Genomic DNA, 13771 nt, shown 5'->3' on the forward strand with positions numbered 1-13771 from the left:
AGCATGACAAAAACAACAAGACCAACAACGAAGACAAGAACAGAAACAACAAGCATGACAAAAACAACAACTGAAACAACAAAGACAGAAACAACAAAAACAACAATGAGACAACGACCTGTACAACATGGCACAACTCTGCACATGAAGGACAATGTAACAGCACAGCTCAAAACAATGGCATGAGTACAAACATTTTTTTTAATATTTAGTGTACCCAACTCATTCTTTTTCCAATTAAGTGGCAATTTAGCATGGCCAATCCACCTACCCTGCACATCTTTGGGTTGTGGGGGCGAAACCCACGCAAACACGGGGAGAATGTGCAAACTCCACATGGACAGTGACCCAGAGCCGGGATCGAACCTGGGACCTCGGCGCCGTGAGGCATTAGTGCTATCCACTGTGCCACCGTGCTGCCCCGCAAGAGTACAAACATAACATGGCATGACACCGAATCTCACGAATCCATATCTGCCCCACAGCAAATAAGCAAACCAGCTTTCAAGAAAGATGACATACAGAATCAATGCCGCAAGCACAGGAAAAAGTCCAGGTGAGACAACGGTGCAACACAGAATCGCTACCCACAATCGGATGGAAAGGGGGAAAAAGGTGCCCACATCATTAAATGATTCATCAGCAAGGCAACCGATTCACGATCCAACATCAACCGAGCTCTGTTATCGTACCGAGCAACCCCATTGAGCTCCGGACTGTCGCCAGCGCAAATGCTCTTTGGCAGAGACATCCGGACAACTCTACCGGCAATGCAATTCCGAGACCCCGGCAACGCACTGGTTCTTGACAAAATGCGGGTACTACGCTCCAAACAAAAACGATACTACGATCAACACGCGATCCCACTCAAGCCACTGACAATAGATGACACCATCAGAATCAGAGACGCAGAAGGAGGGTGGTCTGATCCAGACCTGGTGATCAGGCAGGCGGCACCGTGGGAATACTCTTTCGGCGCAACCGCCAGGATCTATTAGAGATTCGACCCCAAACATCAGTATTTTCCTACACTGGACCTGAACGATTCAATTAGCCAACAGGACGACCCTCACCACACAACGCCAGGCAGCACTCTCGACGACATCAAATCATCATCACTACTCCAACTGCGAAGACGCTCCAGCAGAAGTCGCAAGACACCCAACCGACTAGATTTATAATGAAAATGCAAAACACGAACAAGACGACAACGGACATTTCTCACAATGGACTCATAACACAGTTAATTGGCTCTGTATCACCATTATTATTTTCAAAGTGCAGATATGCATATACCCATTCAACCACTTGTTATGTACAGTTTTCTTGAGACCAGCACAGAAAACATGTCAAAAAAAAAAGGGGGGGGGGATGTAGTGATCTGTACATCTGCACATACACCAGGGACTACAGCACAGATGTAACAGCCACAGCACCACTAGAGGGAAGCATCAGAGGCGGGTATAAAGGGTCCGGCCCAAGGGAGGATCCGCCTCTTTTAGAAGCACAGGGCTAGTGAGCAGCAGCACATAGAGACAGCTCAGCATAGGCAGCTTACCTTAGCTTCTCTTGTTTTACCTCTTGACTGTATTACGTCTGGTTGAGCTCTGGAGACAGAACCAACCCATTGAATAAAGTATTTGTGTTAACTGGAGGTCTACAATCTTTATTCAGATTTAGAGAATAACATAGGCTCCCACGCTTGTTACATTTGTGCCTGCCCAGTAAAAGGGTGGGACCCTCTGGGAGAGTTTTGTAATATCACCCAGATCTATTCAAGAGCGAGTTCTTTTTCAGTTAGGCAGAGTTAGTCAGCAAAAAGGTGGTTAGTTCCATACAGCTGGAGTGCTGTTATTAGCTCTGGGGCACTGAGTTTGCAGACTCCAGTTAGGACTCGGGGAAAAACCTTGGAGAGTTGAAATTACACCAGTAATTACAGGTTAGAATGCAGACTCAGAAACCAGGGAAACCTAGTCTCGGGAGACAATTTGAAACCCTTGGAGTTAAGCAGCCGTTGAGACAGTCCGAGTCGAAGGAGCTCAAGGGCTTTGAAGGAGTTCAAGGGCTGGCTCTTCAAAAGTGCAGAAGTGTTATCCCTTGTGGAGGCAGAGTTTTAATGAGATTTGGTGACTCAGTGTCCCTGACATTTGGCTGGGTTGCTGAAAAATCCGTGGGATTTGTCAACCGCATCGGCTATTTGACGTACATTGTGGGGTATTCAACGACAGTCTGTTAACTTATATGTACCTCATGTTAATTCTGAATGTTCAAGCATAAGCTACATAAAAAATATATATATTTATATTTAGATATTTTTACTGTTCTAACTTTGTATTGTAAAGTTTATTTTGTTTGTTCAACACCTGTGGAATCCCATGGCTATATTCTCTTAGCAAGTGTCTTAGATCTCCATCTTTGACTAAAGAGAAGTTACCGGTTTCAAATTGGATTGTACCAAACATTTGGGGGTCTGGGTCAGGATCATAACAGAAGACATAAATAATCCTGAAGTTCTAAGTTTATCAACAGACTAATCCAATAAGAAGAGTACAAAATCACTTAAAAAAAACAAATGATTTATATTGCAGAAGCATTGCAAACAAAATGTGGAGAGTAGGGGGTTGGTACTATGGATCAAATCCAAACCAAAGCAATGATCGTAACAGGAGGAACCACCGTTGATTACACAATGAATGCGATACAGGAAATCCCCTCTAGAGGATACAGTCAGCATCTTGTGATGTGAAGTCTATTTTCCTCATCATCCTCAAAGTTTAAAAGACTGCAAGATGTACACAGTGAGATCTGATCTCGAATTAAAAAGGAATTGGTCATCTCTAGATACACAATTGTGGCCTTAAAACCACTGTTTTTTTATTAAAGTTAGGATGAAGAAAAAGTTGTCTCTGAGAAGTTGTTATGCTGTCCATGGCATTGCAATCTGATAGAAGCAGGATGAAGCAGCTCTTAATTCTTAAAAGAGGTAATAATAAAAAGGCAAATGCACAAATCCATGCTGAGAGAATAAGAGGAGCTCATTCATCTTGAACACTTCTCCAAGTTCTGCATCGAGAGCATAAAGCTCAAGGGTTTGCCTTGCTGTCTGCCTGGGCTTGAACTTAGTCTCCTCCTCAAAGGACGTCAGTAGCAGATTTAGAGGCCACGACTGAGAAACATGCAGCGTTCTGGGAAGTTTATTTCCTCTTACTGTGCACTTTGTAACCTCACTGTAGGTTGGCGGGCTGCATCGGCCATTGTCCCTGGCCCTGTTGGGACTGAAGTAACCGATGGAGTTCTTTAAACTGAAACACCACATTATCCTTAAGGTCCGGGTTTGAAATCTGCAGACGGATACTTGTACTGTCGAATGACAACTCCCCCGAAAACATCTCGAACATCATGCGAGCCACAACCGGAATCACCTGAACCACCCCAAGGGCAAGGAAAAAAAAATTGAATGTCAAAATACCACATTGCACATTTGAGACGGAGTTCACAACCAAAAAATAGATTCTGCATCAGGACCTCCTTTGCTGTAGGAATCTAACCATTGGGATACCCTAAAGTGTCCAATTCACTAACACACCAATTCACCTTCACACCTTTATAAAAAGTAAAGAGTTTTAGAATCAGGGGACTGGATTCTACCAAAATGGGGCTATGTCCCCACGCAGGCATAAAAACGCTGGTGTTGCACTCCCCAGTTTCCTGAGAAAAATAAAAGTCGATTCACTTACCTGCAGGGGGCTAGCAGGGACCCGGGGAGTTCATGCAGCTTTGGCTGCAGATACGGGCCCCCGCGCTTCTGGGTCCGGGGCTACGTATGCGAACCCCGGCCACGCTTGTGCACCCCGGCGGCCTCCAGCAGCCGTGCCGAGCGCCATGGCGGACTCGGACAGCGGAGGTGGTGGACCCAGACAGCAGAGGCAGCTCTAATATAGGTCCCCCCCATCGGCCGTGCGCCCCTGCATCGGACTGCCCCGCAGCCGCCACGAGAGTCCTGACCAGCCAGACCATATTAGTTCCACGTCGTGGAACCCGGCCGGTCGGGAGCAGAGGATCGCTTGGAGGACCTCTGGCAATGGCCCCCCAGCTGCGCAGCGTAATTCGCGGATATTCGGGGCCTGGAGAATCGCCGGAGCAGCGCTAGGCCCAATTCCGCCGGGAAAGTTGATTCTCTGCCCCCGTGCCAAACGAATTTTGGCGCAGGGCTTTGGAAAATCCAGCCCAAGATCTTTTCTTGAGTGTTTCATTAAACAGTGGACCCTCTCATGGGAAGAGCATCCAATTACAGGATCCCTCATGGACAGAGAGTCCAGATCTCATAATCCTCCCTAGGGAGGGTGTTCACACAGTAGGATTCCTCATGGTTGTCCACAAGAATGGGGTCCTCCTCAAGGAGGTGTCCATTCTAATATGACAACAGCCTCCCGATACCCCACCCAAGGTGCCATTCTTTGTACGAATGTAGAGATTTCAGAAAACTGCAATAGGATCCATGGGACCCCCAGCTCAGAGGTACTGACCACCCATCCTTCCACACCCTGTCTAGCCCTGTTACCTGCACCATGATCAACTTCTTTTCCTTGGGTTTACCATCTGGCCATTCTTCACCAAAGCAGAGCTGGATCTCGTAGAGCGGGGCAACACTAGTCTGTCCTTTCTGGTACATTATCAATTCTGCGTCAGGAAGAAATAACATTGAAAGGAGAAAAACAGTTTTAAAAAGGCGTTTCTTCGCTTTAGAATTCTCATCTTGGCTTTCAAATTCCATTGTGGTCTGCCCCTCCTCATCTCTATAACCTGCTCTACCCTACAGTTTCCAGAGGTCTTGGTGCTCCTCCGATTTGATCCCCTTGCGCATACCCAGTTTTAATTGTTCCAACATTGGTGGCCGTGCCTTCAGTTGCCTGAGCCTTAAGCACTGGAGTCCTCTCCCTAAACTCTCTTCCCTCCTTATGGCACATTGTAAATCCTGCCTCTTTGAACAAGCTTACCATCATTTGTCATTTGCACGAGATCCCAGGAATGTGTCAATATTTGCTGGGCAAGAAAAAGATGAGGGAAGAAAAGATACCGTTAACATGGTAAAATGCGGACTTCCGGGTGCGGCGATGACCAGCTGAGTCGCACGTTTCGGCAGCTCCCGGTGGAACGGACTTTTGGGCTCTTGATAGGAGCCCCAACGGCAATTTTAACAGCTAAAAACACCGTGCGGTAAACCAGAAGGGTGTTCCCCCTGGACACGGATGGAAAAAGGAGAGGAAAGTGGCCGGATTGCAGCGGATCCTTTGGAACAACGGCAAGGAAGGCAAGCAGAAACCAAGATGGCGTCGGAAGGTGGCAGTTTCATATGGGGCCCTGAACAACAAGAGTTCTTGAAACGCTGCGTGGAGGAGATAAAAAAGGAAATGAAGAAAGAGTTGTTGGTCCCGATATTACAGGCGATTGAAGGGCTGAAAGAGGAACAAAAGACCCAGGAGCAGGAGCTTCGGGTCGTGAAGGCGAAAGCAGCAGAGAATGAGAACGATATACAGGGCCTGGTGGTGAAGTCGGAGATACAGGAGGCACACCAGAAACGATCTGTGGAGAGGTTGGAGGCACTGGAAAACAACGCAAGGAGGAACAACTTGAGGATTCTTGGCCTTCCTGAAGGTGTGGAGGGGGCGGACGTCGGGGCATATGTGAGCACGATGCTGCACTCGTTAATGGGAGCGGAGGCCCCGACGGGTCCGTTGGAGGTGGAGGGAGCATACCGAGTTATGGTGCGAGGATCGAGAGCAGGAGAAACTCCCAGAGCCATAGTGGTGAGATTCCTCCGTTTTAAGGATAGAGAAATGGTCCTTAGATGGGCGAAGAAAACTCGGTGTAGTAAATGGGAGAACGCGGTGATCCGCGTTTATCAAGATTGGAGTGCGGAGGTGGCGAGAAGGAGGGCGAGCTTTAATCGGGCCAAAGCGGTACTTCACAAAAAGAAGATAAAATTTGGAATGCTGCAACCGGCAAGACTGTGGGTCACATATCAAGGGAGGCACCACTACTTTGAAACGGCGGATGAAGCGTGGACTTTTATTGTAGAAGAAAAATTGGAATGATTGGATTATGAAAATGAACGTTTGGACAAAGTGGTGGGGCGAATGGGGGGGGGGCGAAGAGGGGTTTTATGTTTTAATCCTGCGGTATGGTAACTTTTCTTTCTCCCACAGGTGGTGATGGGGGGAGGTGGGGAGGGAGAGGAGATGGGGCGTTGGCCATGGGAGGCGGGGCCGAGGGAGAGGCGCGGGCTTGGTTCCCGCGCTATGATAATTATGGCGGGAATAGAGAAGCAGGAAGGAGGGGGCGTCGCACGGTGTGAGCCGTGATCACGGGGGGAAGCCGAGGTCAGCCAGAGTTTGCTGACTTCTGGGAGCAACATGGGGGGAGTAATTACGCTAGCGGGGGGTCTAGCAGGGGGGGGGGGGGAGGGGGGAATTACTGGGTTGCTGCTGCTGGGGAAAGGGGGGAGTGGGTACGGGAAAGGATGGGCGGGGGGGCACCGTCTGGGAGAGATACAGCTGCGTGGGAACTGGGTGAGAAGCTGGAAAAAGATGATGGCGAACCGGCAAGGGGGGGGTGGGAAGCCCCCCAACTCGGCTGATCACGTGGAACATGAGGGGGCTTAACGGGCCGATAAAGAGGGCACGAGTACTCGCACACCTTAAGAAACTTAAAGCAGATGTGGTTATGCTACAGGAAACGCACCTGAAACTGATAGACCAGGTTAGGTTGCGCAAAGGATGGGTGGGGCAGGTGTTCCATTCGGGGCTGGATGCGAAAAACAGGGGGGTGGCTATATTAGTGGGGAAGCGGGTAATGTTCGAGGCGAAGACTATAGTGGCGGATAACGGGGGCAGATACGTGATGGTGAGTGGCAAATTACAGGGAGAGATGGTGGTTTTGGTAAACGTGTATGCCCCGAACTGGGACGATGCCAACTTTATGAGGCGAATGCTAGGACGCATCCCAGACCTAGAGACCGGAAAGCTGATAATGGGGGGAGGCTTTAACACGGTGTTGGAACCAAGGCTGGATAGGTCGAAGTCCAGGACTGGTAGGAGGCCGGCAGCAGCCAAGGTGCTTAAGGATTTTATGGAGCAGATGGGAGGGGTGGACCCGTGGAGATTCAGTAGACCTAGGAGTAAGGAGTTCTCGTTTTTCTCCTATGTCCATAAAGTCTATTCACGCATAGACTTTTTTGTGTTGGGTAGGGCATTGATCCCGAGGGTGAGGGGAACGGAATATACGGCTATAGCCATTTCGGATCATGCCCCACACTGGGTAGACTTGGAGATAGGGGAGGAAACAAGAGGGCGCCCACCCTGGAGAATGGACATGGGACTAATGGCGGATGAGGGGGTGTGCCTAAGGGTGAGGGGATGCATTGAAAAGTACTTGGAACTCAATGACAATGGGGAGGTTCAGGTGGGAGTGGTCTGGGAGGCGTTGAAGGCGGTGGTTAGGGGGGAGCTGATATCAATAAGGACACATAAAGGGAAGCAGGAGAGTAAGGAACGGGAGCGGTTGCTGCAAGAACTTTTGAGGGTGGATAGACAATATGCGGAAGCACCGGAGGAGGGACTGTACAGGGAAAGGCAAAGGCTGCATGTGGAATTTGACTTGCTGACTACAGGCACTGCAGAGGCACAATGGAGGAAGGCGCAGGGTGTACAGTATGAATATGGAGAGAAGGCGAGCAGATTGCTGGCACACCGATTGAGGAAAAGGGGAGCAGCGAGGGAAATAGGGGGGGTGAGGGACGAGGAAGGAGAGACGGAGCGGGGAGCGGAGAGAGTGAACGAAGTGTTCAAGACATTTTATAAAAAATTGTATGAAGCTCAACCCCCGGATGGGAGGGAGAGAATGATGGATTTTTTGGATCGGCTGGAAATTCCCAAGGTGGAAGAGCAGGAAAGGGTGGGACTGGGAGCACAGATCACGGTAGAAGAAGTGGTGAAAGGAATTAGGAACATGCAGACGGGAAAGGCCCCGGGACCGGACGGATTCCCAGTTGAATTTTACAGAAAATATTTGGACTTGCTCGCCCCGCTACTGACGAGGACCTTTAACGAGGCAAAGGAAAGGGGACAACTGCCCCCGACTATGTCAGAAGCAACGATATCGCTTCTCTTAAAGAAGGAAAAGGATCCGCTACAATGCGGGTCCTACAGACCAATTTCCCTCCTCAATGTGGATGCCAAGGTCCTGGCCAAGGTAATGGCAATGAGAATAGAGGAATGTGTCCCGGGGGTGGTTCATGAGGACCAAACTGGGTTTGTGAAGGGGAGACAGCTGAACACGAATATACGGAGGCTGTTAGGGGTAATGATGATGGCCCCACCAGAGGGTGAAACGGAGATAGTAGTGGCGATGGATGCCGAGAAAGCATTTGATAGAGTGGAATGGGATTATTTGTGGGAGGTGTTGAGGAGATTTGGGTTTGGAGAGGGGTATGTTAGATGGGTGCAGCTGTTGTATAGGGCCCCAGTGGCGAGTGTGGTCACGAATGGACGGGGATCGGCATATTTTCGGCTCCATAGAGGGACAAGGCAGGGATGTCCTCTGTCCCCATTACTGTTTGCACTGGCGATTGAGCCCCTGGCGATAGCGCTGAGAGGTTCCAAGAGATGGAGGGGAATACTTAGGGGAGGAGAAGAACACCGGGTATCTTTATATGCGGATGATCTGCTACTATATGTGGCGGATCCAGCGGAGGGGATGCCAGAAATAATGCGGATACTTGGGGAGTTTGGGGATTTTTCAGGGTATAAATTGAACATGGGGAAGAGTGAGCTGTTTGTGGTGCATCCAGGGGAGCAGAGTAGAGAAATAGAAGACCTACCGTTGAGGAAGGTAACAAGAGACTTTCGTTACCTGGGGATCCAGATAGCTAAGAATTGGGGCACATTGCACAGGCTAAATTTGACGCAGTTGGTGGAACAGATGGAGGAAGATTTCAAGAGATGGGATATGGTAGCATTGTCAATGGCAGGGAGGGTGCAGGCGGTTAAGATGGTGGTCCTCCCGAGATTCCTCTTTGTGTTTCAGTGCCTCCCGGTGGTGATCACGAAAGCTTTTTTCAAAAGGATAGAAAAGAGTATCATGGGTTTTGTTTGGGCCGGGAAGACTCAGAGAGTGAGGAAGGGATTCTTACAGCGTAGTAGGGATAGGGGGGGGCTGGCACTACTGAGCCTAAGTGAGTATTATTGGGCCGCTAATATTTCAATGGTGAGTAAGTGGATGGGAGAGGAGGAAGGAGCGGCGTGGAAGAGATTAGAGAGGGCGTCCTGTAGGGGGACCAGCCTGCAGGCTATGGTGACAGCCCCATTGCCGTTCTCACCAAGGAACTATACCACGAGTCCGGTGGTGGTAGCTACACTGAAGATTTGGGGACAGTGGAGACGACATAGGGGAAAGACCGGAACATTGGGGGGGTCCCCGATAAGAAACAACCATAGGTTTGCCCCGGGGGGAATGGATGGGGGATATGGAATGTGGCAAAGAGCAGGTATAACGCAATTGAAAGATCTATTTGTGGATGGGAAGTTCGCGAGTCTGGGAGCGCTGACTGAGAAATATGGGTTGCCCCAAGGGAATGCATTCAGGTACATGCAATTGAGGGCTTTTGCGAGGCAACAGGTGAGGGAATTCCCGCAGCTCCCGACACAAGAGGTGCAGGACAGAGTCATCTCGAAGAAATGGGTGGGGGACGGTAAGGTGTCGGATATATATAGGGAAATGAGGGATGAAGGGGAGACTATGGTGGACGAACTAAAAGGGAAATGGGAAGAAGAGCTAGGGGAGGAGATCGAGGAGGGGCTGTGGGCAGATGCCCTAAACAGTGTAAACTCGTCGTCCTCGTGCGCCAGGCTAAGCCTGATTCAGTTTAAGGTATTACACAGGGCACATATGACTGGAACACGGCTCAGTAAATTTTTTGGGGTGGAGGATAGGTGTGCGAGGTGCTCGAGAAGCCCAGCGAATCATACCCATATGTTTTGGTCATGCCCGGCACTACAGGGGTTTTGGATGGGGGTGACAAAGGTGCTTTCGAAAGTAGTAGGAGTCCGGGTCGAACCAAGCTGGGGGTGGGCTATATTTGGGGTTGCACAAGAGCCGGGAGTGCAGGAGGCGAGAGAGGCCGATGTTTTGGCCTTTGCGTCCCTAGTAGCCCGGCGCAGGATATTGCTAATGTGGAAAGAAGCCAAGCCCCCGGGGGTGGAGACCTGGATAAATGATATGGCGGGGTTCATAAAGTTAGAGCGGATTAAGTTTGTCCTAAGGGGGTCGGCTCAAGGGTTTACCAGGCGGTGGCAACCGTTCGTCGAATATCTTGCGGAAAGATAGATGGGGGAAAAAAGAAGGCAGCAGCAGCAGCCCAGGACTTTGGGGGGGGGGGGGGTGGCCTGAGACAAGGCAGTTGCCAATTAGGGCTAGTTTTTATTTTTGTTATTTAATATTTATTTATTTGTTGTTGTTTTCTTTTGTTCTTGTTTAAATAAAAAAGGTCATTATTATCTGTATTGTTATAATGTTGTGTAAAGGATGCACAATGTACTGTGTTGGTTGACCAAAAATTTTCAAAAAATATTAAAAAATAAAAAAAAAAATGGTAAAATGCGGGCAGTGGTTAGCACTGCTGCCTCACGTGCTGAGGATCCGAGTTCGAACCTGGCCCCGGGTCACTGTCTGCATGGAGTTTGCACATTCTCCCCGTGTCTGCGTGGGTCTCACCCCCACAATCCAAAGATGTGCAGGTTAGGTCACACTAAATTGTCAACAAAATAATTGGGTACTCTAAATTTAAAAAAAACATGGGAAAATGTCCCAACGCACCTCGAAGGACTGTTGGAAAGCAAAATCTGTTACTGAGCCAAGTGAGACAATATTAGAGCAGATGCCAAAGGTTTTCTCAAAGAGATATGTTTAAAGGATTGCCTTACAGGAGGAAAGAGAGGCAGACAGGTTTAGGGAGGGAACCCCTAGAGCTAGGACCTAGAAAGCTGAAGATACAGTTGGAAATGGTACAGCAACTAAAACGGGGGGAGGGGGGGGAGATGCGGGGGTGATGAATTACCAGAATTAGAGGACTTGGAGCTTTGTGGAACTGGAGGGGCAAGGTCATGTCGGAATTTGAAAACGATGATGAAAGTGTTAAGACCATAAGACATAGGAGCAGAATTAGGCCACTCGGCCCATCGAGTCTGCTCCGCCATTCAATCATGGCTGATATTTTCTCATCCCCATTCTCCTGCCTTCTCTCCAAAACCCCCGATTCACTTATTAATCAAGAACCTATCTATCTCTATCTTAAAGACACTCATGGATTTTGCCTCCACAGCCTTCAGCGGCAAAGAGTTCCACAGATTCACCACCATCTGGCTGAAGAAATTCCTCCTCATCTCTGTTTTAAAGGATCGTCCCTTTAGTCTGAGATTGTGTCCTCTGCTTCTAGTTTTTCCTGCAAGTGGAAACATCCGATCCATGTTCACTCTATCCAGGCCACAAAGTATCCTGTAAGTTTCAATAAGATCCCCCCCCCCCCATTCCTTCTAAACTCCCAACGAGTACAGACCCAGAGTTCATACGACAAGCTCTTCATTCCAGGGATCATTCTTGTGTACCTCCTCTGGACCCTTTCCAAGGCCAGCACATCCTTCCTTAGATACAGGGCCCAAAACTGCTCACAATACTCCAAATCGGGTCTGACCAGAGCCTTATGCAGCCTCAGAAGTACCTCCCTGCTCTTGTATTCCAGCCCTCTTGACATGAATGCTAACATTGCATTTGCCTGCCTAACTGTCGAATGAACCTGCACGTTAACCTGAAGAGAATCGTGAACAAGGACTCCCAAGTCCCTTTGTGACTCTGATTTCCTAAGCATCTTCCCACTTAGAAAATAGTCTATGCCTCCATTTCTCCATCCAAAGTGCATAACCTCACACTTTTCCACATTGTATTCCATCTGCCACTTCTTTGCCCACACTCCTAGTCTGTCCAAGTCCCTCTGCAGCCAACTTGCTTCCTCAATACTACCTGCCCCTCTACAGATTTTTTGTATCATCTGCAAACTTAGCAACAGTGCCTTCAGTTCCTTCTTCCAGATCATTAATGTATATTGTGAAAGGTTGTGGTCCCAGCACCGACCCCTGAGGTACACCATTAATCACCAGCTGATGTTTAATTGGTAGTCAGTGTAGGTCAACAAGGACAAGGGTGATGGATTAACAAGACCTGTTGCCAGGTAGAACACAGGCAGCCGGGCATTGGATGACTTCAAGCTTATGGGAGGCTGGCTAGAATTGTGTAGGAAAAGTCAATCTGGAAGTAACAAAGACTTGGATGGGGCTTCAACAGCAGATGAGCTGAGGCAGGGGTGAGGTGCGGGTGACATTACAGAGGATGTGGTTGGAAGCACAGGGATCAAATACGCAAATGAATGAGTTCAGTCTCCGACAGTCAGTCGCCAGAGAGAGTTTATGGCTAGGGATCCAAGTTTGCAGCAGGAACCAAAGGCAATGGGCTCAATGCTTTTAGTTTTCCTAATATTCATAGTGCAGAAGAAGGCCTTTTGGCCCATCGAGTCTGCACCGGCACTTGGAAAGAACAGAGGGGGGTTTGGAGGAGGATGGGATGATCAACCAGATTAATGGCTGCAGCCAGCTTGAGAGGAGCATAAGAACATGAGAACATAAGAATTAGGAGCAGGAGTAGGCCACCTGGCCCCTCGAGCCTGCTCCGCCATTCAATGAGATCATGGCTGATCTTTTGTGGACTCAGCTCCATTTTCCCACCCGAACACCATAACCCTTTATTCTTAAAAAAACTATCTATCTTTATCTTGAAAACATTCAATGAATGAGCCTCAACTGCTTCACTGGACAGGAATTCCATAGATTCACAATCCTTTGGGTGAAGAAGTTCCTCCTGAGCTCAGCCCTAAATCTACTTCCCCTTATTTTGAGGCTATGCCCCCTAGTTCTGCTTTCACCCGCCAGTGGAAACAACCTCCCCGCATCTATCCTATCTATTCCCTTCATAATTTTATGTTTCTATAAGATCCCCCCGCATCCTTCTAAATTCCAACGAGTATAGTCCCAGTCTAATCAACCTCTCCTCGTAATCCAATCCCCTCAACTCTGGGATTAACCTAGTGAATCTCCTTTGCACACCCTCCATCGCCAGTACATCCTGTCTCAGGTAAGGAGACCAAAACTTAACATAATACTCCAGGTGTGGCCTCACTAACACCTTATACAGTTGCAGCATAACCTCCCTAGTCTTAAACTCCATCCCTCTAGCAATGAAGGACAAAATTCCATTCGCATTCTTAATCACCTGTTGCACCTGTAAACCAACTTTTTGTAACTCATGCACTAGCACACCCAGGTCTCTCTGCACAGCAGCAGGTTTTAATATTTTATCATTTAGATAATACCTTTTGCTGTTATTCCTACCAAAATGGATAACCTCATATTTATCAACATTGTATTCCATCTGCCAGACCGTAGCCCATTCACTTAGCCTATCCAAATCCCTCTGCAGACTTCCAGTATCCTCTGCACTTTTTGCTTTACCACTCATCTTGGTGTCGTCTGCAAACTTGGACGCATTGCACTTGGTCCCCAACTCCAAATCGTCTATGTAAATTTTGAACAATTGTGGGCCCAACACTGATCCCTGAGGGACACCACTAACTACTGACTGCCAACCAGAGAAACACCCATTAATCCCC

The 13771-nt window shown here is 48.6% G+C and overlaps 1 protein-coding gene across 2 annotated transcripts in view; it reads right to left on the minus strand.

Annotated features, from left to right (window-relative positions):
* Positions 1 to 2559: 2559 nt before the first annotated feature.
* Positions 2560 to 13771, minus strand: part of LOC140387904 (interferon regulatory factor 6-like) — an 88966-nt gene continuing 77754 nt past the window's right edge. For both annotated transcript variants that reach the window (XM_072471199.1, XM_072471198.1), the window contains exons 8-9: positions 4562 to 4680; positions 2560 to 3422 (exon numbers count right to left, since the gene is read on the minus strand). In XM_072471199.1, the coding sequence (XP_072327300.1) occupies positions 3225 to 3422; positions 4562 to 4680 (317 nt within the window). In that variant the 3' untranslated portion in view covers positions 2560 to 3224. The remainder of the gene's footprint in view (positions 3423 to 4561; positions 4681 to 13771) is intronic.

The sequence above is a fragment of the Scyliorhinus torazame genome, chromosome 13, assembly GCF_047496885.1.
Source record: "Scyliorhinus torazame isolate Kashiwa2021f chromosome 13, sScyTor2.1, whole genome shotgun sequence".
Lineage (NCBI taxonomy): Eukaryota > Metazoa > Chordata > Chondrichthyes > Carcharhiniformes > Scyliorhinidae > Scyliorhinus > Scyliorhinus torazame.